This window comes from Hypanus sabinus, chromosome 4 (assembly GCF_030144855.1).
Source record: "Hypanus sabinus isolate sHypSab1 chromosome 4, sHypSab1.hap1, whole genome shotgun sequence".
In the NCBI taxonomy this organism is placed as follows: Eukaryota; Metazoa; Chordata; class Chondrichthyes; order Myliobatiformes; family Dasyatidae; genus Hypanus; species Hypanus sabinus.
The window spans coordinates 123,899,301-123,925,413 of record NC_082709.1 but is presented as its reverse complement, the minus strand read 5'-3'; the positions used below and the strand labels follow the sequence as shown (position 1 = coordinate 123,925,413).

Here is a 26,113-nt window from a genome sequence, read left to right as displayed (position 1 = left end):
ATATTACGCATGAATACTTTCCCTCGTGCAGATTTGTTTCATGTGATCAACACTCATTGCATAAGTTATGTACTGCATACATTTTATTCAATGGTTTTTCAAATTACTTACAATTCAGGAAAACTGTTCCTTTAAGGAAAATATGATCTGGCTCCTCAAGTCCTCAAATTTGTTTGTAGAGAGAAGTTTTGATTTATAAATTGGAATATTTTTAAGGACTTGGTTGGTAATGTGTTTTGAAGCTTTTGTGATTCCATTAGGTCAAATGTTGATTTTATCAGCCTCAAGCTGGTCTCATACTTCCACCTCACCAACTTCTGCATTTAACAGATCTTTCCCAATAATTTGTGTCACATTCCGAGATTTCATTATCAAACATATCTTCCCTTCTCCTCCTCTTTTAGCATTTTGCAGGAATCATTTCCTTTGTGACTTTTTAGTCCACTCTTCGATTCCTATGAATTCTTGCAGCACTTTTTCTTTGCAATCATAGATGATCGAATACTTAATTCTTTTACCTCTTCCCTTCAAACCGTCCAGGGACCCAAGCAATACAAACAGATAAAGCAGTGACTCTTCTTCCGACCTAGTACATTGTATTTGTTGTTGACAATATGGTCTCTACTACACTAGATAAACCAAAGTATGGGTGATTGCTTTTTGGAGCACCTGTGTTGAGTGCAGATTGTTGTTACCTGTCACTTAATTCGCCATTCCACTCTGACCTTACAAAGAGGACCAAATGCAAGTTTGAGAAACAGCATCTCATTTTTCATCTTGGATACCTTCTGGACTCAATCCTGAATCCCCTCTTTTTCTGTTTGAGAGCTAACCCAAGGGGATATCTTCAAAATCATTAGATCATAATCAAAAATTAAATCAATTTGAGCCTATCAGGGATTTCTCCACTCTTAACCAAGTGCTGGAAATATTCAACAGGGCATCAAGCATCTGTGCAGAGAAGCATTGATCAAAATATTAATCCATTTCTTTTAGCACTGCCTGAGAATTTCCAGAATTTTCTGTTTTGTTTCAGGTTTCCTTTAAACTCTAGGTGTTCATATGGATTAGATGACGAAGAATAAAAATATATAATAAAAATTTCAAGAACTTTATTTGACCATTGATGACCATATTCATAATTATCTTTGCTTTTAAGCGATAAGAACAATAAAATATACACAACAAATAACATACATTATTGTTGAAAGGTTGATTTTTGTATCACAAGACTACTTTACGACTCCATGCTACACTTGCCACTTAGAAATAATGCAGTCTTTGAGAAATTTCTTCCAAAATTTAAAACACTGAATGCAATTCTTTACTAAGTAAAGTGCAAACCATAAAACTGTTGCACAGCAACAGATTTTATTCTTCAAAACAAGTTAACTACAGCATCTTTAAAGCCTGTAAACTACACTCAAAGTAGAAATAACTTTTTTTCTTATATCAATACATTTTTTTGGTCCATTACAAAAAAAAATCTGTCACAATGTACAGAACAACAGAGGCATAATGCTTGGTATAAGTGCCACAACTTGATGTCCTTACTCAAGTATTTATCTTTGCGATAATGACAAGTATATAAAACCACAATTCATTTGTCAGTACCCATGCAGTACATATATTTTCATTTTATACAAATGTGTCTTCTTGGATGCCATTCTTGATTTGAAACCTTATCCAAACCAAGGGGTATTATTTTCCGCCTGCCTTTCATAGACTGAATTCATATTAACTGTTTTGAAAGAAGGCCACTTTCCTGTTCACTTGCAGTGGACAGAGTTAGGAAATACTCTGAGTTAGTCATTTTAGAACATATTCTGGTTGAGAAAACAATCTTTAGAATTATCCGACATTATAAAAGTTTTCCCTCCCATTTATTGTTGCAGATATAACCACTAAGACAAGCAGGTGTATAACTTTAGAATTTATGATATTTTTTGTCTTTTTTTTCTTATTTCAAGCAATAGGTTCTGGCATACGTACACAAGTGACTAAGCAATACAATGTGCAAAAATATTCGTTTGCATCTGTGGTCATTTGTTTTGTTTTATTAGTGGCAGTGCAGGGTTGAAACCACACAATGCTTAAGAATAAACTACAGGCTTGCAGCAGCAATAGCAGCAACAGCAAGGCTTGTGATAATTAATACAATTCACTGTCTTTTTGACATCAGGTTAAAGAGACAACCAAGCTCCACCTCCTTCTGACCATGTTTAAGTTTTCTTTTCGAGAGCCAGCCCTAGACGATATCTTTGGAACAATCAGAGATCAGTATCAAAATACTCAAACAAACTTTCATTATATATATCAGGATCATATATTCTGGTTATTTTTTTAAATAAGTCTTTGCCCACAATCTGCTTTTTTAAAAACTCGCTTTGATACAACAGAACAATTTGGGTTCTGTGTGTGGTCGTTCTCTATGTGTAAGTGTATGATAATACCATATTGGAGAGAATTACATTGCTAGTGATAAAAGAGGTTGTGAATATCAGCTGCCAGTTGTTTTCCCCAGCATCACATCCACTTCCACTGAAGCTAATGAAAATCAACATGCAGAAGGCATACAACTGACAGCAATGACTTAGCTTGAGTGGCCAAAGACAAATTACTTCTCCACAATGCGTTGAATGTCATTTAATTATGCTATTAAAAAAGAAAATGTTCACCAGTTATACCTTTTCGTGAAATTGGATTAAAGTAGCTATGCAGAAAGTGCTTTTTTTTGTTCTTTGGTACATTTACAATTTTTATTTTCATGTGCAAACGACGGTTTTTTTTCCTGGCTTTTGCACTTGTGGGGTTTCTTGGGTCCTTTAATGAATATGAAAAAAATTCTTCATGACGAATTAGGTTTCACAATAGGCACAAGTGTGGTAAATTGACAATGAAGTTGTCAGATGGTTGGAAAAATTCCAGCTGGCTCACTCATGCCTTTAGAGAAATAACTTCTCTTTCAGTCTATTGGTAACTGTTGATTAAAACCAATAAAACTAACTTTTAACTTCCCTCAAGAGGTGGCCTAATAGGTCACTCAGTTGTATAAAACCTCAAGCAGAATGGAATGAAAAGAAACATTAAACACCTAAACTTTCTCAGGCCAGCAAAAGGTGGGTGATGACCTTGATGAAACTAAATACAAAGCAAATCACTAAAACAAACTCGGCTGATTTAAGTTCATAGAAACACTGAATAAGTGCAACTTGTTGACCAAGGCTTCTGTCAGTTTGAATTTTGTTGAAGAACCCATGCAAAATAACTGACAACTGTTATGGAGTCTTTAAACTGTTTTATCCACGTGTTGGTAAGGTTGGCTTCAAATAACAGAATTGAAGAGGAAGCGTCTTGCTAATTAAAAAATAAAGGCACACTTAAAACAGGTAGAAATATAGGAACAGCAAAACAAATGGAAAAAGGGAAGTGTGAAAGTAAATCAACAATGAAAGCAAAAACTGGATAAATCTGGACTCGAATTCAGCAGCAATAGTGGTCCATTTTTGCAGTGTGTAGACATAATTTTCATTAGATCATTGTTTGGGCAGCATTCCAACAGAATAGCTTGTTGCTGCATTAGGGAAACAATCCAATTCTTGTGAAGTAAATCATTATTGAGATAACCTCCACTGTTAGATTGCTGTCTAAAGATAACATCAATTATATTCCAAACTGATACTCACTTAATACTTTTCTTCAAAGTTGGTGACATTACAACAATGATTATAATTTTTTGTTTTTTACAGTAGTTTTTTCCCGTCTTCCTGTTCCCTCCATTATACAATATTTTATTTTCCAAATATATTAAAATGCTACTTATTAAATAACTAAGCCCTAAAATTTCATTACTGTCCAAGTAGACTCCTGTACACACCGTGCAGCAATCTGCAAGAACAATTGAAATTAAATTGAGACCGAAAGGCAATGAATGCCAACCTGATAGCTGAATTTGGGACACTGAACAATACAACACAGGAACAGGCCCTTTCCCCAAGATGTCTGTGCTGAGCATGATGCCAAATTAAACTAAATCCTTCTGCCTGCATTAGATCCACATGCCACCATTCCCTGCATATTCATGTGCACTTTATTGAAAGCCTCTGTGGTATTCCTTGGAGGGTCCAGTGCCAGTACCTGTTCCCTGTGAGGGTCGTATCATAGCAGTGAGGGGGAGGATTAGAGAGATATGGGAAAATCTAGAGTTCCTGAAATTTTGAATTCTTAGTCAATACAGATATCCTTGGTAAGGTAACACACTGGTTGACTCAGTAGAAGAACTGGAGACTACCCAGAATATAGGGTTAGACATGGCATTTCTTTGACTACAGCATTTCCATGGGACTTCTTACCCTTGCTGCAAACGTATATGCTATGGATATAATCTGTGTAACCCTGGAGTGCGTTTGTCATATGGATATCAAGGAATATTCTTTCAACTAAACAAAAACTACTGGGTCAGATACTTCTGGTACTAAGGGGTGCAGGCATGTGGACTCTGAAGCCTCTTAGTCTTTCATGTAATCATTCTGATAACAAAACATTCCGAAGAATACTTCAGGAAAGCTATGGAGATTATGCATGATTTAGAAGTTAAAAGCGACTCAAAGAGGGAAATTATGAGGATACTTTTGAAAATAATTCGGATGGGGGAAGGGTTGCAGCAAAGGAAAGAGTCTCGGGAAGAAAAATAATGAAGTACGGGAACAAGGTGGGTAAATGTTCACTTACCACAGATCACTAGAGATTATGTAGCATCCAAGCCAAGACCACCAGACTCAACAGTTACTGCCCCCAGGCAGTAAGGCTGACTAACACCATCACCCACTAACTCCACCACTACTTTATTACTTCCTGTTAGTCATCTTATGTCAGCCTAGAGTCACTTTATGGACTTACAATCAATCTATAAACAGAAGCTACCTTATGTAATCATATTTATTGTGTTTTTATATAATGAATGTGTTCTTTACATTTTGTGTCTTTTTTGTGCTACATTAAAGCCAAAGTAAGAATTATTTTGTTTTCCTTTACACTTGTGTACAGGAAATCATATTAAACAATTTTCAGTTTTAAGTCTTGAGTCCAAGGGAAAGGTGCTGAGGAGGGAGAACATGGATTAAAGTTGATACTCTGATATAGTCAGTGCAGGCACGTCACAGTTGGGAAGATTTCCAAAGTAGGTAGAATAAGATCTATGGTCAAAGTTAGAAACTGACACATGTGGAAACAGAGAGTCAACTGATGACTGGGTGTTAAGCCAATTTGGTCAGCTGCAGCTACTGAGTTAGTAAGGTCTTTAATAACATCAGGCATAGCACAAACGTAAATAGTGCTGGAATTACATAGTATCGGGTATTATCATGCTGAACTATTTAGCATCAATGTTTTTCTTAGTTATGATTAATAATAAAACTTGAAAGATTATAGGGCTTAACATATTAAGACAATGAGAGCTCCATTGACTACTACCTACTAGATCTTCTGAAAGTTATATTCAACACTGCTGTTGTCCCTATCTTAGTGAAGACTAAAACAAAATAACCAATGAATGGGTTGTGAAATATCCAAAGCAATGCAAAACTATAATGGCACAGTTGTCAATTAATTGCAGTGTTGAGCCAATGCAGTGTGGCTTCATGCAGAATTTGCTCCTTATGCAAAGTAGTTGAAATCCAGACTAGTATCAATTTAATCCACTTAAAACTAAAATACCTTTGCCTCAAAGCCATGGTAGGAAGAGCCAGCTGTAGTTACAATACAGGTCGACAAGCTTTGGATTCTTGTGATCTAATCAGATTTTAAGCTTTTCATCAAATTCTGGCCTTTCACTATTTGGTTTGACTTTAATGTAGCATGCACTGATCAATCAAAGCATTGTTCCATATGCTGCGAAGAAATGAGGTTTAATAGCCTACTTACACAGTTGTCTGAAATGATTATTAGGAATTATGATGGCCTTTCTGTATGGATTGGTATTATACGTTGGATGGTAGGAAATTTCTTACAGCAAGAAACAAGGGGACTTTGACTTTGTTCAGCTACTCCAGAAAATGTTTCATGTATGTATTTTCTAAATTCAGCAAGAAATTATATTTAGCCACTGGATTTACTATTTTGGATAGGGTAATAATGTGGCAAACCCATTGAACATGACAAATGCATAATCATGCAGTCTAGAAAGGCAGAAGGGGGTTTTTAATCAGCACGTTTTGAAAAAGGATGCCACAATATCTGTGGTACTGCAACCAAATAACCTTTATGATTTGCAGACTAACACAGGGAGAGATTTATGGGCTTTAGATGCCTATAACGTAATGTCATCTTTATTTAAATGCAAATTCATCGCAATGAGATCACTCAAGCTGGCAAGAGAGAATTTAGTTTGTTCAAAAATTTAAGATGACGAACCCATAATCTTTACTGTGATTGTAAGGTACAGGTTTGTTTCCAGGGTTAGATAATTAACCTCTATGCTGTTTGTAATTATGCAGGACACACTCCCACTTTGCCTGACGTACTCAGGCACTTTGAATCTAATTCCAAGTGTTACATACTCTGTCTCTGCAGTGCCAACAACACTGGGAGTTCAGTATAATGCTGTGCTTGGGGGGAGGAGATGAGTGGTGGGGCTGCACCTCTCAGCTTCAATGATGTGGAGCTAACTCGCTGCTGCAGGGTGGAAATTTTACTAGCATTCGGTCCATTTGAAAACAGCACGTGCTTGAAGTAGGGTGGTACACTGGTGCAAGAAGCAATGTCCCTGCACAGTCCCAGTGACCTGGGTTCAATCCTGACCTTGGCTGTTGTCTGTGTGGAGTTTCCTGTATTAGGCTGGGCGTTGGTAACTTGATCACCATGAATTGCCCCTTGTATAGGTTGGTTGCAGAAGAATCAGGGGTAGGGAATCTAATGAGACAATTGATTATGGGAAAATTAATTACTGGGATAGCTCTGAGGGCTGTCATAGACTTGACGGACCAAATGGCCTTCACTATTTTGCCAGAAAGAAATGAGAATTGGATGACTCCTCAAACAGCTGATCATGTTATGTGAGATTATAAGTCGCCACCAGGAAACAGCACTTTTTGTTAAAAAAAAGATAGTTCCGAGGGTCAAAGGCTGGCTTGGTTGGTGAACTGGACCGGTTGTACCAAAGAGCAGAGAGAGTGGGAGTGCAAATAGAACCGAAATACCCAACTAAGGAACCGTCAGAAAAAGATAAATACACTTTGCAAGCTTGCAAAAGTTTTACAAATTTGTTAAAAATGACAGATTTTTATGACGCTTTAAAAATAGAACAATTTTTCATTAAATACGGATCACACATTCATATTCTGCAGTCATACTTCCAGTTAGTGATGATTGCAACTTGAAGACAGTTTCATTGATAAATTCATTAAGCACACTAAGGCCAATTTTCACATAAGCTGGGCAAGGGGATGGCAATGAGCGGAGAGCAGTAGGCAGTCTGGAGAGTGCAGGCGGGGCACTTATTTATTGAGATACAGCAGGAAATAGGCCCTTTCAGGCCTTGGGTTCTCATCCTAGCCTAATCACCGGACAATTTATAATGACCAATTAATCTACTAACTGGTACATCTTTGGACTGTGGGAGGAAACCAGAGCACCTGGAGGAAACCCACGTGTTCCACCAGGAGGACATACAGATGATGTTGGAACTGAACTCCAGACTCTGACACGCTGAACTGCAATAGCAATGCTCTAACCACTACACCGCAGTGGTGCTCATCACAAGGCAGGAGGAAGGTTCTCATAGCGAAGGTCGCAGAGTGCAGGAAGCAGGATGGACTGTGCAGGACGGGGGACTGGGAGTTGGGGGATCAGTGGGGGCAGGTGCAGGCAGTAAGGAAGCAGGGCAGGCAATGGGTTATCAAACGACGGGCGGAGCACAGCTGGGCAGCGTGAGGATTCCACCACCCGCTGTCGCCGCACAGTGCCAAACAAAGCGGAGGCTTCATAGACATTCTTCCGGTGAGCTCCAGGTGCCGCGATGCCGCCTGTGTCTCTGGGATGGTGAGGAATTGCAGACAATCAGCACCTTGGGGCTCAAAGTGACAGGGTGAGAAAGAAATCTTGGCAAACCTCATTAGGTTAAAGAGCAGATTGTTTTCCTTTCCCCAAACTTCTAGAAGAGCACTCTCTTCCAGTTGGCCAAGAGGAATTTTCTGAGTCAGATCTCGTTTGACTTTGCTTTTCCCTTTCCTCAGCACTTATCTCCCACCTAAGCCTTGAAAAAGCCTTCTGCGCTCTGCATACACCTTAGAATGTTAAACTTCTCCATGTTTCATTTGGGGTGAAGACGATTTTGTGGTCAGCCAGTTCAGCAGAAGTAAAATTGGCCTTATTGTGTTCTGGGGACACAATTCATCAGTGGTGGCAACATCTGGAGAAATATCTCTCATCCTCCATGTGTAAGTACCTGATATACATGGGCTACAGGGAACACAAAGCCACAACGAAAGCCATCCTTATTCACTTCCTCGCTCCTATTCAACTGCAATTTTGCTCAAAGAACCAAGTGCAATAGAATGGACAAAATGAAAGAAAAATCAAATCAAATCTATGAGCCCCATTTCCCCTTTGGCTCATTATTTGTGCTAACCCAATTCTATTCATTACAGTTGAAAAAAAATATATATTTGCTGTTCAGTGTACGGAAGACATTTAAAACAATAGTGTCATTTTCATTATTGACATACCACAATAAAAATCACACAGCAATGTTTTCATGACCATGGCTATATTAGAACATCCAATCAGAAGAAGGGAAATTGTATTCCCAATTAGCTTGCAAAGACAACAATGCCCCTTCGAACTAAATAAAAATCTGCTCAAGACCCCAGAATCTAATTCCAAGTGAACAAACACCTGAATGAAACTGGAGTCTCCATACAAACAAAATACACACATTATTACCAACCAGTGTGAAGTAAGCAGTTGAAATTATTACAAGGCCTACCGAGAAACTATTCAAACATGGGTTTCAATGTATGAGTGGGTGTGCATCAAAGGTGGTGTTGGGGTAGGTGCAGCTTGTTCACTGGCACCATTTACTGATTCTGTGGCTCCATTGTTCTGACAGATTTCCATGAAAAGCTCTACATAGGTTTGTTTCCATTCTTGGAATTCTTTGGACGTCAAGCTAGGATTGTCTAGGATCTTGTCTATAATCGCGACTTCTCCTTCTTTTGCCTGAGGATGAAAAGCATAGAGAAAGAAAGCCATGTTAATAGAGAGAAAAGAAATCTTATACACTTGTGCTCATAAAGTGGAATGCTTCAATTGTGTTTGCACTTGGACTGTTTGAACAGCAGGCAATCACAAATTTTTAAAGAAAAACTCTACGTAGGTAATCACAGATTTCTTAATAACACAGTTGTTACTAGGACCAAAGATTAAGAGCCTATTGTGGCACTTGGTGAATTTAAATGATAAAAAGTTGTATCAGTATTTATGTCAATGATGTAGGAGATACCCAGAACAACTCATTTGGTTTATAAATGAACCTCAGGAAGGAACCCTGTGCTTTTACTTGTTAGAACATTACTTGTGACTGTAGACTAACAAAAACTGTGATTTAAAAAAAAACTGTTTTCTACATAAACTAGTTCACAGGGACCCTGTAGAACACTGATTTGCTGTAGTACTCCAGTCTGAACACTCATAGATATGCACCCTGCTGCTAGGGCAAGTAGAACTGATCAGCCTTGAGATGTTGGTCTACCCTCACTGTGCCATGTGATGTCAGATCACCTGGATCCTTCACCCTCCCTCATTGCCTCTCCATAACCCTGAAATTTCTGCTACCACGGAGAGAACATTGAGCTGGGTCTAAACAAAATGAGGAGGAGCTTCCACTGCATCCAACAGTAAGTGGCGATGAATTGGATGGTCTTTCCACACTTGAAGCAGGTTCCTCCTTCCCCAAGCCCTGCTTCTTAGCCAGGGTGCAGTCCCAAGCTTCACATCCCAACTCCAGCTCTCACCGGTCCTTCTAGACTAAGCTGTGGGAAATTCAGTGGAACACCAAGTTTTCCCAGGACACCAGCATCTCTTCTTATGTTGTGCTAAGCTATTGGGATTCTGCGACAGGATACAAATAGTTTGGGAAAAACCTGGAAGATGTGAGTTTAATGTGGGGAAGCACTAGGTCATGCACTTTGGTAAGAGGAATCAAAAGCGGATCACTACCTAAATGAAGAGAGACCGTAAATGAGTACAGTTCAGAGGGATCTAGGTGTTCTTGTATATGAATCACAAGAAGTTAACAGATAGGTCCATCAAGTAATTAAGAGGGCAAACAGCATGTTAGCGTTTATTGTGATGGAATTGGAGTTTAGGAATACATTTGTACAGGACATCTGGGGCCACACCTGAAATACCGAGCACAGTTTTAGTCCCAATTTCTTAAAAAAGGCCATGGTAGCACTGGGGCCAGACCAAAGGAATTGCATGAGCTTAATTCCTGGGATAGAGGGTTTTTCCAAGATAGCCAGTTTGGGTCTGTATACCTTGCAGTTTAGAAGAATAAGGAGTGAACTTATGTTAATGGCATTTGACAGGATAAATGCTGAGACGCTTTCACTGGTGAGAATGTTATAAACAAAGGGCCCGTCATTTAAGAAGAGGTGTGTAGAAATTTCTTCTCTCAGAGGGTAATGAATTTCTGGAATTATTTACCAAGGGTGGTGGAAGCCAAATCATTATATTCGACATGAAGACAAATAAGTATTTAAAGATAGAGAAATTGAGGGTTATAAAGAACTTGCACAGAGCTTTTCAGCACAGATCTGCTATGATTGTAACTAATGTAAGGGCAAGCTTAGTGGGGTCGAGTTCCTCTTATGTGGTCTTGATATAACTTTGAGCTGATTCATTGGTGTTTTGGTTTCTGGAAACACACCGGAGCAACATGTGTGGAGGGATGGTCAATAAACAGTGGCCTCATGAACAGCACACGCAGGTCATCAATGAATTACAAAGAAAAACGATTTAGAATTAGCATTAGAAAAACATAATTGTACAATGACTTGGATTATTTTGTGGTTGAAAGTTATTTTTTAAATGGGAAATAAGAAGGGGAGGGGGACAAGATAAACATAGCACACTCTGTCACTCAAATTGACTTTCCAGCCTGAGGAAATTGACGGGGTTGAAAGGTTCCTAAGTTAAAATGAGGTGGCGACTGGACAAAATTTATCTTTAAGTTCTGTTAAGTAGGGTACCTTACACAGATAAAGGTATATTTGCTTCTGTGAAAAAGGTCAAGTCAACAGAACATTTATTTCTAGTTAGCTATCTTCTACTTGACTGACAGTGCAGAAAAAACAAATAAGCAATTTGTTGGTGGATATGTTTTCCGATCTGCTTTAGATTAAAAACTCAGCTGATGAAATGTGAACCAAGTTTCAGGTCATTTATAGTCTTTTTAAACCTATTTTATTAGCAGTAATGTATTGTAGTGAAGCAAATTGTAAGCCATGCAATTATTTGTCCAGATACTGGAGGCAGAGAGACATCCAAGGTACTTTGTTCCCAGATATGAGATCTCCTGAGGTACTAGCACTTTGGACTTGTTACAAGTGAGATGTGGAAGCCAAAACCAACCTGATACGTTGAAGTCCAACAAATGCAAATCTTCCTCATTGAGTTCAATGCATATATCAGTCAATAAGTTAGCTGTTGACCTTAGCTCACTTCACTGTATCTCTGTTCAAAGGAAGTACTTAATTGTTGGGAAAACTCTGGGGCAAATAAACCACGACCAAAAATGACCAAAATCATAGTACCGTACAAAGAGGGAAATGTCAATTTATTTTTGATGAGTGAATAGCCAAAAAATTTTATAAAAAACAAACCAACATGCTCAGTAAATGTTAAAGGTCCTTGGGACCTGTATAGAAAAATAATTAGAATCAGAAAAGCAAATCATCATTCTATTGTCTGTTAAAGGAATGAGACTGACAAAGGAATTGATAGTTACAGAGTGTAGTGTGGAATAAAGGTGAAAAAATAACTAAACATTCAAAATGAAATCAGTGAATATCTTATTTTGATGGGGAGTATTAATTTTATGAAACTTTATGAATGAGCCAGAAGAATTCTTATAACTCTTTCCATATTCACATAGAATAACCTCTTCAAATGCTCAGGACCAAAGGTAGCTCACATAGGGTTTAGCTATAGTTGTCTTTCAGTAAGATATATAGAACAGTTTTTTTTTCAGTTTTACACAGGGCCACTTCCTCATTTTTTCTTTCCCCTACGTTATTTGACATCTGAATTTGTACTGCTCCCTTCACTCAAATAGAGCTAAAAAAAAGTCATTACTGTTGCTGCCAATTTTCTTCACACAGTCTATCTTAGGTCCTTCCCTTCCCCTTCTGAATTTTTGTGTCCATCGTAAATGATAGGCTGGTAATAAACTCCCATAACAGAAGCCTACAGATTACCCTGGTATCCCGACTGGACTTCTTCCAACACGGTCACCTACAAGAACTCCAATCCTTTCTTCTATTTCCTCCATCTCCACTGACCTTCCTCCCACGTGTCCTGAACAGTGGCTTCACATCTTCCATAGTGGAAGGAACCCTTGAGCACATCTCGTCTATTTCCCACATCTATGTTTGGACCGAGCAAGGGTAGAGTTCCCTTGTTCCTCACTCTCCATGCCATCAGCCTCCAACATTCAATGGGATCGTCATTTGCAATTTCAAACAAGATTCCACCACTTCCCCCTTTCAGTATTTCTATCGGCTAGGCACCATTCTGTCCCACCAACCGCTCCCCATCGTAGGGCTCCTCAAGCAATCCCTGCAGATGCCACACCTGTTCTTTCACCTTTTCCCTTCCCACCATCCAGGGACCTTCCAAATGAAACAGCAACTTATTTGCATTTCTTTCAATTCAAAGTACTAGATTCAGTGTTCACAGTGAGGTCTCCTTGACGCTGGAGAAATGTAATGCAGAGTGGGTCACTGTCTGCAGAGCCCCTGCGTTCATTCTGAAGGAGTGACTCAGAATTCCTCATGCCACTAATTTACCCTTCTCCTAGTCTGTGGCCTACTGCACTGTTATATGGAGGTCCAATGTAACCATGAGGAAGTGTACCTCTTCTATCTTGGCATGTTGCAGATTTCCAAATGCAATGATCAAATTCTGCAATTTTAGTTAATTCATTTTTTTTGTCTGTATCAAAATTGGCACTTTCTGCCATAAATCATCCTGGTTCAAATTTTCCCTCTATATGGGCACAGCCTGACCTGCTGGTATATATTTTACACCTCATTGTTCCTTTAACAGTCCTCACCACATAAATTTCATTTATTTTTTCTTTCTTTAACTTATCCCATTAATTATTCAACTGGATGACTTCCATCACTTATCCCTAAGGCAACTCAAGATTCCTTGCACTTCCTTGATCATCAAAATCTCTTATTTTCATTTCTACAGCTTGACTGGCTAACTCCCTCCCACTTTTGCTTAAAATCTTTATTCTCATCACTTGTCAGCTCCAACCTAGTTCCTCCAACGATGCAGAAATTCACATTGTTTCAACTAGTCTGCATAAAGTTCCAGAAAGTTTGGTAATTATTTTGTCCCAGCCAAGGTATTTGAATGTTCAGAGGTGCCACCCACTGTAGATATGCAAATCAAAGGAAGCATTGTCAAACCAAAGTATTGAAGTAAAAGATGGAAACCAGAGTGCCAGAACAGAGATGGTGGGACTAAGGTTCTGAGTTGTGTATGTTTCAATGCAAGAAGTATTGTAGGAAAGGCAGATGAGCTCAGGGCATGGATCAACACATGGAATTACGATATTGTAGCATTTAGTGAGACTTAGATGTAGGAGGGGCAAGTCTGGCAGCTCATATTCTGGGAGCTCCATTGTTTTAGATGTAATAGAGCAAGAAGAATTAAACAGGGAGGGATGGCATTAGTAGTCAGAGAAATGTTATGGCATTGCTCAGTCAGGACTAATTGGAGAACACAGGGTGGAACAGAGCAGTAAGAAAGGCATAACCACGTTAATGGGGCTATATAATAGACCATGCAACAGTCCGCGGGATTTTGAGGAACAAATTTGTAGAGAGATCATAGACTATCACAAGAAACATAAGGTTGTGATAGTAGGTGATTTCAAATTTCCACATACTGACTGGGTTCCCCATACAGTAAAAGAACTAGATGGGATAGTGTTTGGCAAATGTGTTCTGGAAAGTTTCCTTAATCGGTACATTGAAGTTCCAATGAGAGAGCGTGCAATTCTTGATCTGCTATTAGGGAATGAGACAGGAGTGTGACAGAAGAGTGTGTAGGGCAACACTTTGCAACTAGTGATCACAATGCCATTAGTTTCAAGTTAATTATGGACAAGCACCAGCCTGGTCCTCGGGTTGAGATTCTAAATTGGAGCAAGGCCAATTTTGATGGCATCAGAAAGGATCAAACAAGTATGGATTGGGACAGGCTGCTTTCTGGCAAAGGAGTACTTGGTAAGTGGGAGATCTTCAAAAGTGAAATTTGAAAGTACAAAGCTTGTATGTGCCTGTCAGAATAAAAGGTAAGGATAACAGGTTTAAGGATCTTTGGTTTACAAGGGATATACAAGGCTCTTTTTAAGAAAAAAAGTGGAGATGCATGACAGGTATAGACAGGCAGAAACAAATGAGGTACTTAAGGAGTATAAGAAATGTAAGTGAATACTTTAGAAAGAAATCAGGAGGGCTAAAATAAGACATAAGGTTGCTCTAGAAGGAAGGAAAATCTGAAGGGATTCTACAGATATATTAAGAGTAAAAGAACTGTAAGTGATAAAATTGGTCCTCTGGAAGATTAAAATGGTAATCTGTGTGTGGAGCCAAAAGAGATCTAGGAGATCTTAAATGGATTTTTTTGCAACTGTATTTATTCGGGAGATGAACAAAGTCTATAGATGTGAAGTGAAGTGAGGTCATGGATCATATACAGATTAGAGAGGAAGGGGTGTTTGCTGTCTTGAGTCAAGTCAAGTCGCTTTTATTGTCATTTCAACCATAACTGCTGGTACAGTACATAGTAAAAATGAGACAACATTTTTCCAGGACCATGGTGCTATATGAAACAACACAAAACTACACTAGACTTCAGACCTACACGGGACTACATAAAGTGCAAAAAACAGTGCAAGCCAGTAAAATAGTTAATAAACAAGACAATAGACACAGTAAAGGGCAAATTACAATATAATAATAAATTATGTCAATGTAAATGTAAACATAAACAATGTTTTAGCAGGAATTGAGCAAAAATTGCGGAGTGGAGTGGAGTGGAGTGGAGTGGAGTGGAGTGGAGTGGAGTGGAGTGGAGTGGAGTGGAGTGGAGTGGAGTGGAGTGGAGTGGAGTGGAGTGGAGTGGAGTGGAGTGGAGTGGAGTGGAGTGGAGTGGAGTGGAGTGGAGTGGAGTGGAGTGGAGTGGAGTGGAGTGGAGTGGAGTGGAGTGGAGTGGAGTGGAGTGGAGTGGAGTGGAGTGGAGTGGAGTGGAGTGGAGTGGAGTGGAGTGGAGTGGAGTGGAGTGGAGTGGAGTGGAGTGGAGTGGAGTGGAGTGGAGTGGAGTGGAGTGGAGTGGAGTGGAGTGGAGTGGAGTGGAGTGGAGTGGAGTGGAGTGGAGTGGAGTGGTGTGGTGTGGTGTGGTGTGGTGTGGTGTGGTGTGGTGTGGTGTGGTGTGGTGTGGTGTGGTGTGGTGTGGTGTGGTGTGGTGTGGTGTGGTGTGGTGTGGTGTGGTGTGGTGTGGTGTGGTGTGGTGTGGTGTGGTGTGGTGTGGTGTGGTGTGGTGTGGTGTGGTGTGGTGTGGTGTGGTGTGGTGTGGTGTGGTGTGGTGTGGTGTGGTGTGGTGTGGTGTGGTGTGGTGTGGTGTGGGTGTCCTAAAACTGATATTTAAATCATCCTTAGCAACAGGTGAGGTGTCGGAGGACTGGATGATAGCCAATGTTGTTCTGCTGTTTAAGGGAGGCTCTAAGAATAAACCAGGAAATTATATACCAGTGAGCCTGTCATCAGGAGTGGGTAAAGTTATTCAAAGGTATTCTAAGGGACTGGATATATGAGTATTTTGGATAGACAGGGACCAATTACGTAGTTTGGTACATGGTAGTTTGTGTCTAACCAATCTTATAGAGCTTTTTGAGTAAGTTACCAGCAAAGTTGACGAAGGCAAGACAGTGTATGTTCTCTACATGGAGTTTAGCAAGGTCCTGCATGGAAGGTTCAGTTGCTTTGCATTCAACATGAGGTAGTAAATTGGATTGGACATTGGCTTTTCTGGAGAAGCCACAGAGTGGTTGTAGATGGTTGTCTCTTTGACTGGAGACCTCTGACCAGTGGAGTGCTGCAGCACAGGAGTCGGTGCTGGGTCCATTGTTATTTGTCATCTACATCAACAATCTGGATGCTAATGTGGTTAACTAGATCAGCAAATTTGCAATGGCACTAAGACTGGGGAAGTACTGGACAGTCAGGAAGACTATCAAAGCTTGCAGCAGGATCTGGATGAGCTGGAAAAATGGTTTGAAAGTGGCAGATGGAATTTAATGTGAGATGTTGCACTTTGGGAGGACCAACTGGGGTAGGTCTTACACAGCGAGCGGTAGGAAACTGAGGAGTGCTGTAGAAAAAAGGGATGTAGGATTACAGGTCCATAATGCATTGAATGTGGCATTACAGGTGCTGGATCATTAAGAAAGTTTTTGGTGCATTGGCCTTCATAGATCACAGTATTGTGCACAGGAGATAGGACGTTATGTTGAAGTTGTATAAGATGTTGGTGAGGCTTAATTTGTGGAGCATTGTGTGTAGTTTTGGTCACCTACCTATAGAAAAGATTAAAATGAGATTGAAAGAGTATCGAGCAAAAATCTGCAAGGATATGGCTGGGACTGGAGGAGCTGAGTAGAGGAAAAGATTGAATAGGTTAGAACTTTATTCCCTATAACAACGAAGATTGACAGGAGATTTGATAGACGTATACAAAATTATGCGGGGTATAGATAGTGTAAGTGCAAGCAGCCTTTTCCACTGAGTTTGGGCGAGTCTTCTACAAGAGGTCATGGATTAAGGGTGAAAGGTGAAAAGTTTAAGGGGAACATGAGGGGAAACTTCTTCACTCAAAGGGTGGTGAGGGTAGTAAGCGTGTGGAATGAGCTGCCAGTGCAAGTGATGGATGCAGTTTTAACTTCAACATTTAAAAGAAGTTTGGATAGGTATATGGATGGGAGAGGTATGGAGTGCTATGGTCCAGGTGCAGGTTGATGGGACTAGACAGTTTAAATGGTTCAGCAAAGACCAGATGGGCCGAAGGACCTGTTTTGGTGCTGTAGTTTTCTATCACTCTATGTGATTGTAACTATTGAAACTATATTGAATCACCTATTGATCTTAAAGTTATCAAAATGTGATGTACTTTTGTGTTTCTGGGACTCTACCATGAAAGCCTCCAGAAAAGTGTCTGTTTGTCATGATGAATAAAGACTCTCACATTCACAATTGCAGTGACTCTCTGGTGATTTTGATCAGTCACAACATTTGGGGGCTCACTCAGGATACATTGGTGACCCAATTACATGGCCTGCAAGTCTAAAGGGATGAGTATTTCTGATTGTGACACCCCAGGTTTAGATCTACTTTGACAGTGACCATGGGGTCACAAGGCATCATGTGTGTGTGTGTGTGTGTGTGTGTGTGTGTGTGTGTGTGTGTGTGTGTGTGTGTGTGTGTGTGTGTGTGTGTATGTGTCCCGATTAGCAGATACTGTTGGATAGACAGGGCCACAATTTGTGAAAGATGGTCATTAACCTTTTGGGATGCCAGAGCGGTGCATGTATACTCGTTCTGTGGGCAACGATACAAGAGTAGCATGACTAATGAGTACACCTGGGTAGTGTGGAAAATACTATTTGGGACTCTCAAAAGTTGCATCTATTCTCATTTGCCTAATAGTTTGTGTGTGTCTGACTGTGTGTGGGAAAACCCGAGGATCAAAGCCTAAGATGGACCATAGTGCAAAAATATTTAACTTTCTACATAAAAGGGATACAGCTATGTCATAGACTCAGTTATGAAGAGGGGAGAACTCTCAGAATGCATAGTCTATAAACCTCAGACAACAAAGTATCAGGAATGACAGAGTAGAGCTACAGAAGGAAAGGGATCAATACAGTGCAACCTGTTGGCATGGAACCTATAGAGAGCTGACAATGGCAGCCCACAGCCCTGCTGGTTCCTGTGACTTCACCACACAGATTTCATTAATTTTCTCTCTCTTTAACTGCTCCCCTTAATTCCTCAACTGGATGATCTCCATAACTTATCCCCAGCGTACTTGCTTTGCCTTAACCTTTCCTTGCCTACCTGCCTTGCACTTCTCTCATCATCAAAAAATCTTTTATTTTCATTTCTGCAGCTTGAATGGATAACTCTCTCCTGTTTTTGCTTAAAATCCTTATCTTCAATGCCGTCAGTTCCAATCTGGTTTCTCCAATGATACAGAAATTCACCACAGTTACATGGTAACAACTGACAGTCATGTCTGAAAGTTTTGGTCATCAGAGATCGAAGGGGTGAAGATAAGGATTTAATGAAAGTGCAGTGAACCAATGGGGAAGGAAGCAACAAGCCCACATGTGACAAAGCTGCATTTCAAAGACTGATTGAAATGAAGAAGATAAATGTGTCCAAGCAGCAGATGTGATCAAATTTCTGGAATATTTTATTGCCATCACCGCTTGGTCTTGTAGATAGCCAATTAGGGATGGCAGATGTAGGGTCATAGGGAGGTAATAGGTTATGAATTGGGGAAGGGATATGAAGGGAAGAGCATTTTTTGCTGCTCTTCTTAATTAGATCCTCCTTCAAGTTTGGCCTTCCTGGAACAGATTTCTGTCCAGGCACCAAGAGGAGGGTATGTTAGGGAGCATTTTGGAGTTACATGTATGTGAATATAGCAGATATCAATTTAAAAAGCCTTCAGTTCTTAACGTAAATTGTAAATTGTAAATTGCAAGCAGTAAATTGAATCTAAAAGCACAGGTTGGCCTACAGGCTGAGAAATATGATTGCAAAATGGTGACCATGGATCATTGATCCATGCTTGCACATGCATCAGCCAAATATTGAGTCTATAGGGTTGTGTTAATTGCACTATATCAACTATGAGTTTAAGAAACTTGCACCTTTGTTACATTGTGAACATTTTTTAACATCAGGTAAGTTTGAAGTTGGTTTGTCCTAGCCAAGTTATTTGAACATTCAGAGGTGACACCCACTGCTCTTCATTGACTACCGCTCCCCTCAAAGCTAATCAATAAGCTTCAAGACCTTGGCCTCAATATCTCCTTGTGCAATTGGATTCTCAATTTCCTCACTTGCAGACCCAGTCAGTTTGTATTAACAACAACATCTCCTCCACAATCTGCATCAGCACAGGTGCACCACAAGGCTGTGTGCTTACCCCCTGTTCTATTCACTTTACACTTATGACTGTGAGGCTCAGCGCAGCTCCAATGCCATAGTCAAGTTTGCTGACCTCACCACTGTCATAGGCTGAATCAATGGTGATGATAAATCAGCATATACAAGGGAAATTGAAAATCTGGCTGAATGGTGCCAGAGCAGCAACCTCTCACTCAATGTCAGCAAGACCAAGGAGCTGATTATTGACTCCAGAAGGAGAAAACCAGAGGTCATGAGCCAGTCCTCACTGGAGGATCAGAGATGGAGAGGGTCAGCAACTTTAACTTCCTTGGTTTTATTACTTCAGAGGACCTGATCTGGGCATAGCACGTAAGTACAATTACAAAGAAAGTATGGCAGCACCTCTACTTCCTTAGGGGTTTGTGAAGATTCAGCTTGATATCTAATAGATGTGTGGTGGAGAGTATATTGACTGCTTGCATCTCGGCCTGGTATGGAAACACCAATACCCTTGAATGGAAAATCCTATGAAAAGTAGAGGATATGGCCAAGCCCATTTTAGATAATGCCCTCCACACAAATGAGCACATCTACACAAAGCATTGTTGCAGGACAGCAGCATCCATCAATAGTGACACCCCAACATCCAGGTCATGCTCCCTACATGCTGCTGCCATCAGTAAGATGGTACAGGAGCCTCAGGACATACACCACCATCTTCAGGAAGAACTATCACCTCTCAGCCATCAGGCTCTTGAATCAAAGGGGATAAATTCACTCAACTTTACTTGTGCAATCTTTGAAATGTTACCAGAACCTATGGAGTCACTTTCAAGGACTCTTCCTCTAATATTCTCAATAGTTATTTATATAATTCATTATTTCTTTTTGTATTCGCACTGTTTGTTGTCTTCTGCACACCAATTGAATGCTCAAATTAGCGTGGTCTTTCATGGATTCTATTATAGATTTATTGAGTATGCCCACAAGAAAGTGAATCTCAGGGCTGTATATAGTAACATAACATGTACTTTGATGATAAATTTACTTTGAACTTTGTAGGTATGCAATTCAAAGGAAGCATGTCAACCCAAAGTATTGAATTAAATGATGTCATTTATAACTATTGAAACTATATTGGATCACTTTTTGGTCTTTTGAGTTTGTGGGACTACTGTGAGGGTCTCCAGTAGAGTATCTGTTTGTTATGATGAATAAAGACTTTCATATTCATAACTTCAGCGTTCCTCCAGTGACTTCAATCACAGTCACAACATGCCATATCTGGACGTGACTTTGTTCTTTTGGTTGTGTTTTTAAAGAAGCATTCTTCATGAAGTTGAGCTCAAATTGTTCCTTATCAAGCTCAGATATATTCACTTGCATTTGTTGACTAGCACTGATTTAAAAAGTTTTATGCTTGCTTTCAAATGTCTCAATGCATCTTCTCTTAATAACTCTGTAACTTTCCACAGGGCTGTACACTCTTCAATAGCTCTGTGCTTATTCACAGTTGACAGATGCCGCTTTATTTCTCCAGATCCTAATGTCTCGAAGTTCTCCCCTTGAGCTCTTCCCTTAAGTAATCCCTAAAACCTACAACAGTGACCAAACTTTCAGTTTCTCTCCTTATCATTTTTTATTTGATTCAACTTGAAATTTTATTTGATAATTTTGCTTGAAGTTTTATGGGCTGTTACCATGCTAAAGGTGCTGTATAAATCCAGGTTGCTCTTGTTGATCTCACAGTAAAACTCCAGAGAAAATTTCTGTACTTTTACCCACGTTATGGAATTATACTTTGCATTATCTACTAAATTTGCCGACTTCCAAAATTTCATCAATCTTTAAAATCCATCTATGGAATTTTTATATCCTGACTTTGAAGCTATTCTTGACTCTACAACCCACTTGGCAGTTGCAATACAATGTGGGAAAGAATAAATTTATCCACTTTGTTACAGAAATGGTATGAGACCACGTAGTGTTGACATTCAAAGAGATCCAGCTGTCTTGGTTCATAAGTTACTGAAAGCCAAGACTCAGGTGCAGTAAACAACTAGGAAGGCAAAGGGAATTTGAGAACAATAGTGAAAATGAATTCCTGATTTTATATAGGGTCTTGGTAAGACCTTGTTGGAATTTTGTATATGTTATTAGCCTCTTTCCCAATAAAAGGATATACTTGCCATGGTGGGAAACTGTCCCAGTGATGGTGAGTTTGTCTATTAAGAAAAGACTAAGTGGGGAAGACCTGCATTCTCCAGAGTTTACAATAAGGAGAGGAGATCTCAATGAAACTTCCAAAATGGGTTGACTGCAGAGAAGGTGCAGTTTGGAACCCGGAGTCAGTCTTGGAACAAGGGGGTAGGGCATTTAGGAATGAGCTGAGGAGAAAGATCTTCATTTCTCCTGAATCTCTGGAACTCTCTTCTTTGGGAGGCTGTTGAAGCTCTTATTAGCTTCATTCAAGATTTCTGGACAACATGGGATTAAGGTATATGGGGACAATGGCACTAAGATAGAGGTTCAACCATGAAGGATGCAGCAGGCTCATAGTGTCAAATAGTCAACTCCTCCTTCTATATTCATATTTTTTCTTCCCAAGCTTCAATTCCCACACAACCCTGCCAATGTCAGACATTCTGAATGATCTTGCTAGATATCCTTTGCTAAATTATTTGACCTCTTGTGTTTACCATTGCTCTGCAAATTCCTTTTGAAATCCAAATGACCTTTTTCTAGTGAAACCTATATAGCTAAACACAAGGTACCTTGGACATGATAAACCGTTGCTGATTCAAGCACAGCTGCCTGTAAACTGGAGTAATCAGTTACCTCTCCCTAATCTGAGTGAAACTATCTGATTTATTCTTTGAACCACAGAGATGAATCTAGTGCATATGAGCAGATTTGTGTCACTGCAGGGTGAAATTCCTTTCCCACCTTCAAAAATGCAGTATTACACGGGGCGAAGCAAAGCCACAAATTTCATTTACACGTGAAGCCATAAACCAATCAGGCATCACGAGGCTCTTCTCATTTTGGGATTGAAACTCATTTGGAAATTGTGGCAGATCATAACAAGCTAGCTGGCTGTGAAAATCTCTGGCTCATTGTCAATTTTAAAACAGCACAGGGTCAATTGTACAGCCTATTATAGGACCACTGTAATAAACCCAGGTATTACCAACATACATGAGGAAGGTGACCTTCCTTTAGACCGATGTCCTATATCCAGGAGTAAATTTCGAGGTGAGGGCTGAGAGGCCAGTGAAAGAGAAGTGGGAACTGCAGGAGAAGATGCAGGATGTGTTTCATTTGGTAAAGCAATAGTCATGGAATCACATGAGGACCATACCACAGATGTGAACTGTTATAACAAAAGCAATAAAGGACGGCCTGGTCATCTGTATCAAATGTTAGAGAAGAATGTGCAGGCACAATGCCTTCCATTCACTATCACAATGACTGGTGTCAGTAACTAAAGAATTCAGTCTCAATGCTGTTTGGGACAGATAAAGGGAGCTGGAATGGGGAATGATAGATTGTGGTGTCAATTACATGTTCCAGATCCTGAGAAAAGGGAACTGAAAAAATGCTAAGTCAGCTCGAAGCAGTCAATTCTGACCAGTTTAATTTAGCCCAACAATTAAGATAAAAGAAGCAATTAAATGCAGTGGTCAGTGATAAGAATAATTGTCTGCAGTTTGTACTACTATTAAACTAAATGGGGGAAGGGTCTGCAAATTGAACAATCATAACTTCTACAAAAAAAAGGGAATGTCGTACCTTAATTGTGCTCTTTAGAATTCTAAGCTTGTGCAATTTTTCATTTATGACTGGATTTTCACATCTCTTTTGGAAAGACCTCTTGAACTCCTGTTTGGTGGAAAGACGATGCTCTCCTAAAGGAGACACACTGGCGTTCTCCAGCGCCTTGTACAAATCCTGCAAAGAGTCCCCTGTTTCCTCTGGCGCCGGTTCTGGCAAAGAATTAATTTGGATGAGTCTGGGGTTAATGAAAGATTGAGAACAGCATTCTCACTTCAGAAAGTGCCTGATGTAATCCTGGTTGAAAAGGAGAGAGATTTTAAGCTGAGTTAGCCTACAAACTCCAAATTACACTAGAACCTCTTAGCGGGTTGATTCTGCATTACAACGCTTACCATGAAGAACTTAGCAGTTTAAAATGAAAGAAACTGTAATCTGAAATAAGAACATGAAGTGTTGGAAATAAAGTCTTGAAGCAATAACTCTGTTTCTCCCTCCACAGATGCTGTCTGACCTGGTGCGAATTTCCAGCACTTTCTGATTGTATTAACTGTTTGATTTATTATTATCATGGGATATGATCAATTTGCAGTTAGATTCAGGAAAGGAAACTTTGCCACAAAAATAAGGGGTCCTCTTACTTGCAATGGAACAGAAGGGGGACTTGCAGCCAGCTCCATGAGGATAATTGCATTAGCACCACTCCATCTCCCTTTATTTCCCTGTATGCATTTAAGTCATTCTCACACATGCTCAGCAAATCCTCTTTAATTCTTTTTGCTATTAACCTACACAGTGGAGTAATAAACACTAACTAATTAACCGACTAAACACATCTTTGAGACATGGGATGAAACCCATGTGATGACACGGAGATTGAACAGATCAAACCTGTTCTTTACAGCCGTCCGGAGCAGCACTAACTGCTGTGAGGTGTGTTACCTCCTTACTTGGCTAGCTAAAATTTATTCAGCATATACATGACAAAGATTTTTAGCTTTCAATATTAAAGCCATGACAAATTGAAACCCCTCCAGCTTGGGTGACTAGTTAAATCAGTGATTACCATAGAAACCCTTGTTTTATGATTTTTTTCAGTGCTTCTCATAGCTTCATTGGTAAAATGCTTGGACATCTTTATCTTTCTTAGTGAGACAAATAATAGGTAGAAAGCAACAAAGATAACTGTATCAGATATGGACAGTCAGAATCTCTCAACAAAACACTCATTTCTGACATGAAGTTACATTCAGACAAATAAATTGGGAACTTCAGAGTGTAGAGAGGTCCAGATAAAGGATGAGGAGAGTATCTCAAAAGCAGTAAATAACTATATAACGTCAGTGCATCACTATCTTTAGGTATATCTTAAGGTATAAAAACCTTAGCTAATTATATATGAATCCAGAAGCCTATTGAGGTGTTTTTAAACCTAAAAGCAAACTGAAAAAGATCAAAACAATACAAAAGAAAACAGTGGAAATGGTAAATGTGGACAATGGGTGATAGAAAATAACAGGGTGATTTTGAACCCCAGGATAACAGAAGTAGGAACAGAGTGATTGAGCAAGGTAAAATGGTCTTTGGAAGTTTTAGTTATGCAATTCCTTTTAGCTAAGACTTTGGGCATCAGTTAGTTCAACTTTTTTAATAAGTTGAAGAATGGGGATAATAAGCCACGAGAGGAAGAGACATCAGTTCTCTTTCTTCCTCAGCTGAAGACCGCATGATCCATATGCAACTAAAGAAGATTTCTCCTAACCTATCAACTCCTATTCTGGCTCTTTATGCAGTACGATCAATGAAAGGGAAATCTTGCTTGTTATGATAGGTACCTCACAGGGAGAAAAAGGCCATAAGAGAAAGGAGCTGAATTAGGACATTCAGCCCTTCAAGTCTGTTCCAAAAGCAACAACCACTCAATTAAAGTAGTTCTCCTCTTAAAAAGTACTGACCCTCTTTCAAAATATGTCAGAATATTAATATTGAACAATGTAATATTTAAACAGAAAAACAATGGTGTCAAATTTGACTTAAAGGCAGTTGACAATATTTACATGGTGCACTAAATGTAGAAAGTCAATCCAGGACACTTCATAGGAAAGCATAGAAAGCAGAAATGGGGGGCTACCAAAGGAAAAAAAACACTCGGAGGTTGACTAAGACAGCAGCACTGCTACAAAGAGGTAATTCTTACCCTCGGCCATTAGGCTCTATAATGAGTCAAACTATAGCTGGGGAAGTGATGACCCCACTCCTGTTAGACTATTGATGTAACTTATTTTTTTATTCTTTCTTACTTCTCTTCTAATATTTGTATATCAGTGCACTTGTAATGCTACTGTGACATTGTAATTTCCTTTGGGATCAATAAAGTATCTAGCTCTCTAAAAATGTGGAACAAAACCTGTTATCTTTCTGTTGCTGTACTTTTCTATGACTCTATCTAGGAACATCTTAAAAGAGGAGAAAAAAATCGGGCCAGAGACGGGCCTGGGTATTGATTACAGGGCTGCTAATTATTCTAGTGACAGGATGCAGGGTTGCACAACACACCAGAGTTAGAAGAAAGGGCAGTTTTAGAAGTCTGAGGGGTTAATTATTGTGACAAGTGGAGAATGGCTGCAAAGAGATTAAAAATAAGGGCGATAAGTTTGAATTTGAGGCACAGGGACAGAAGTTAATACGAAGTCAATAAAGTGGAACTGATAGGGCACAGGGTGCAGGTGTCGAGGATTTGGATCAGCAGAAGAAAATGTAAGAGAGAGACCATGCCGGAGACATTCCAAACCACTGGAGCTGTGAGAAAGTGAAGCAGAATGTGGTAGAGATGGTTATCTTTGTGAAAGCAGTAAAAAGGACTTCAGCCA

General features: G+C 39.6%; 1 protein-coding gene across 1 annotated transcript in view; it reads right to left on the bottom strand.

Moving 5' to 3' along the window:
• Positions 1-1,149: 1,149 nt before the first annotated feature.
• cnksr2a (connector enhancer of kinase suppressor of Ras 2a) overlaps positions 1,150-26,113 on the bottom strand; it is a 579,374-nt gene continuing 554,410 nt past the window's right edge. Inside the window, exons 22-24 of the mRNA XM_059968066.1 lie at positions 23,262-23,455; positions 8,984-9,216; positions 1,150-2,259 (exon numbers count right to left, since the gene is read on the bottom strand). Coding sequence (XP_059824049.1) covers positions 8,995-9,216; positions 23,262-23,455 — 416 coding nt within the window. The 3' untranslated portion in view covers positions 1,150-2,259; positions 8,984-8,994. The remainder of the gene's footprint in view (positions 2,260-8,983; positions 9,217-23,261; positions 23,456-26,113) is intronic.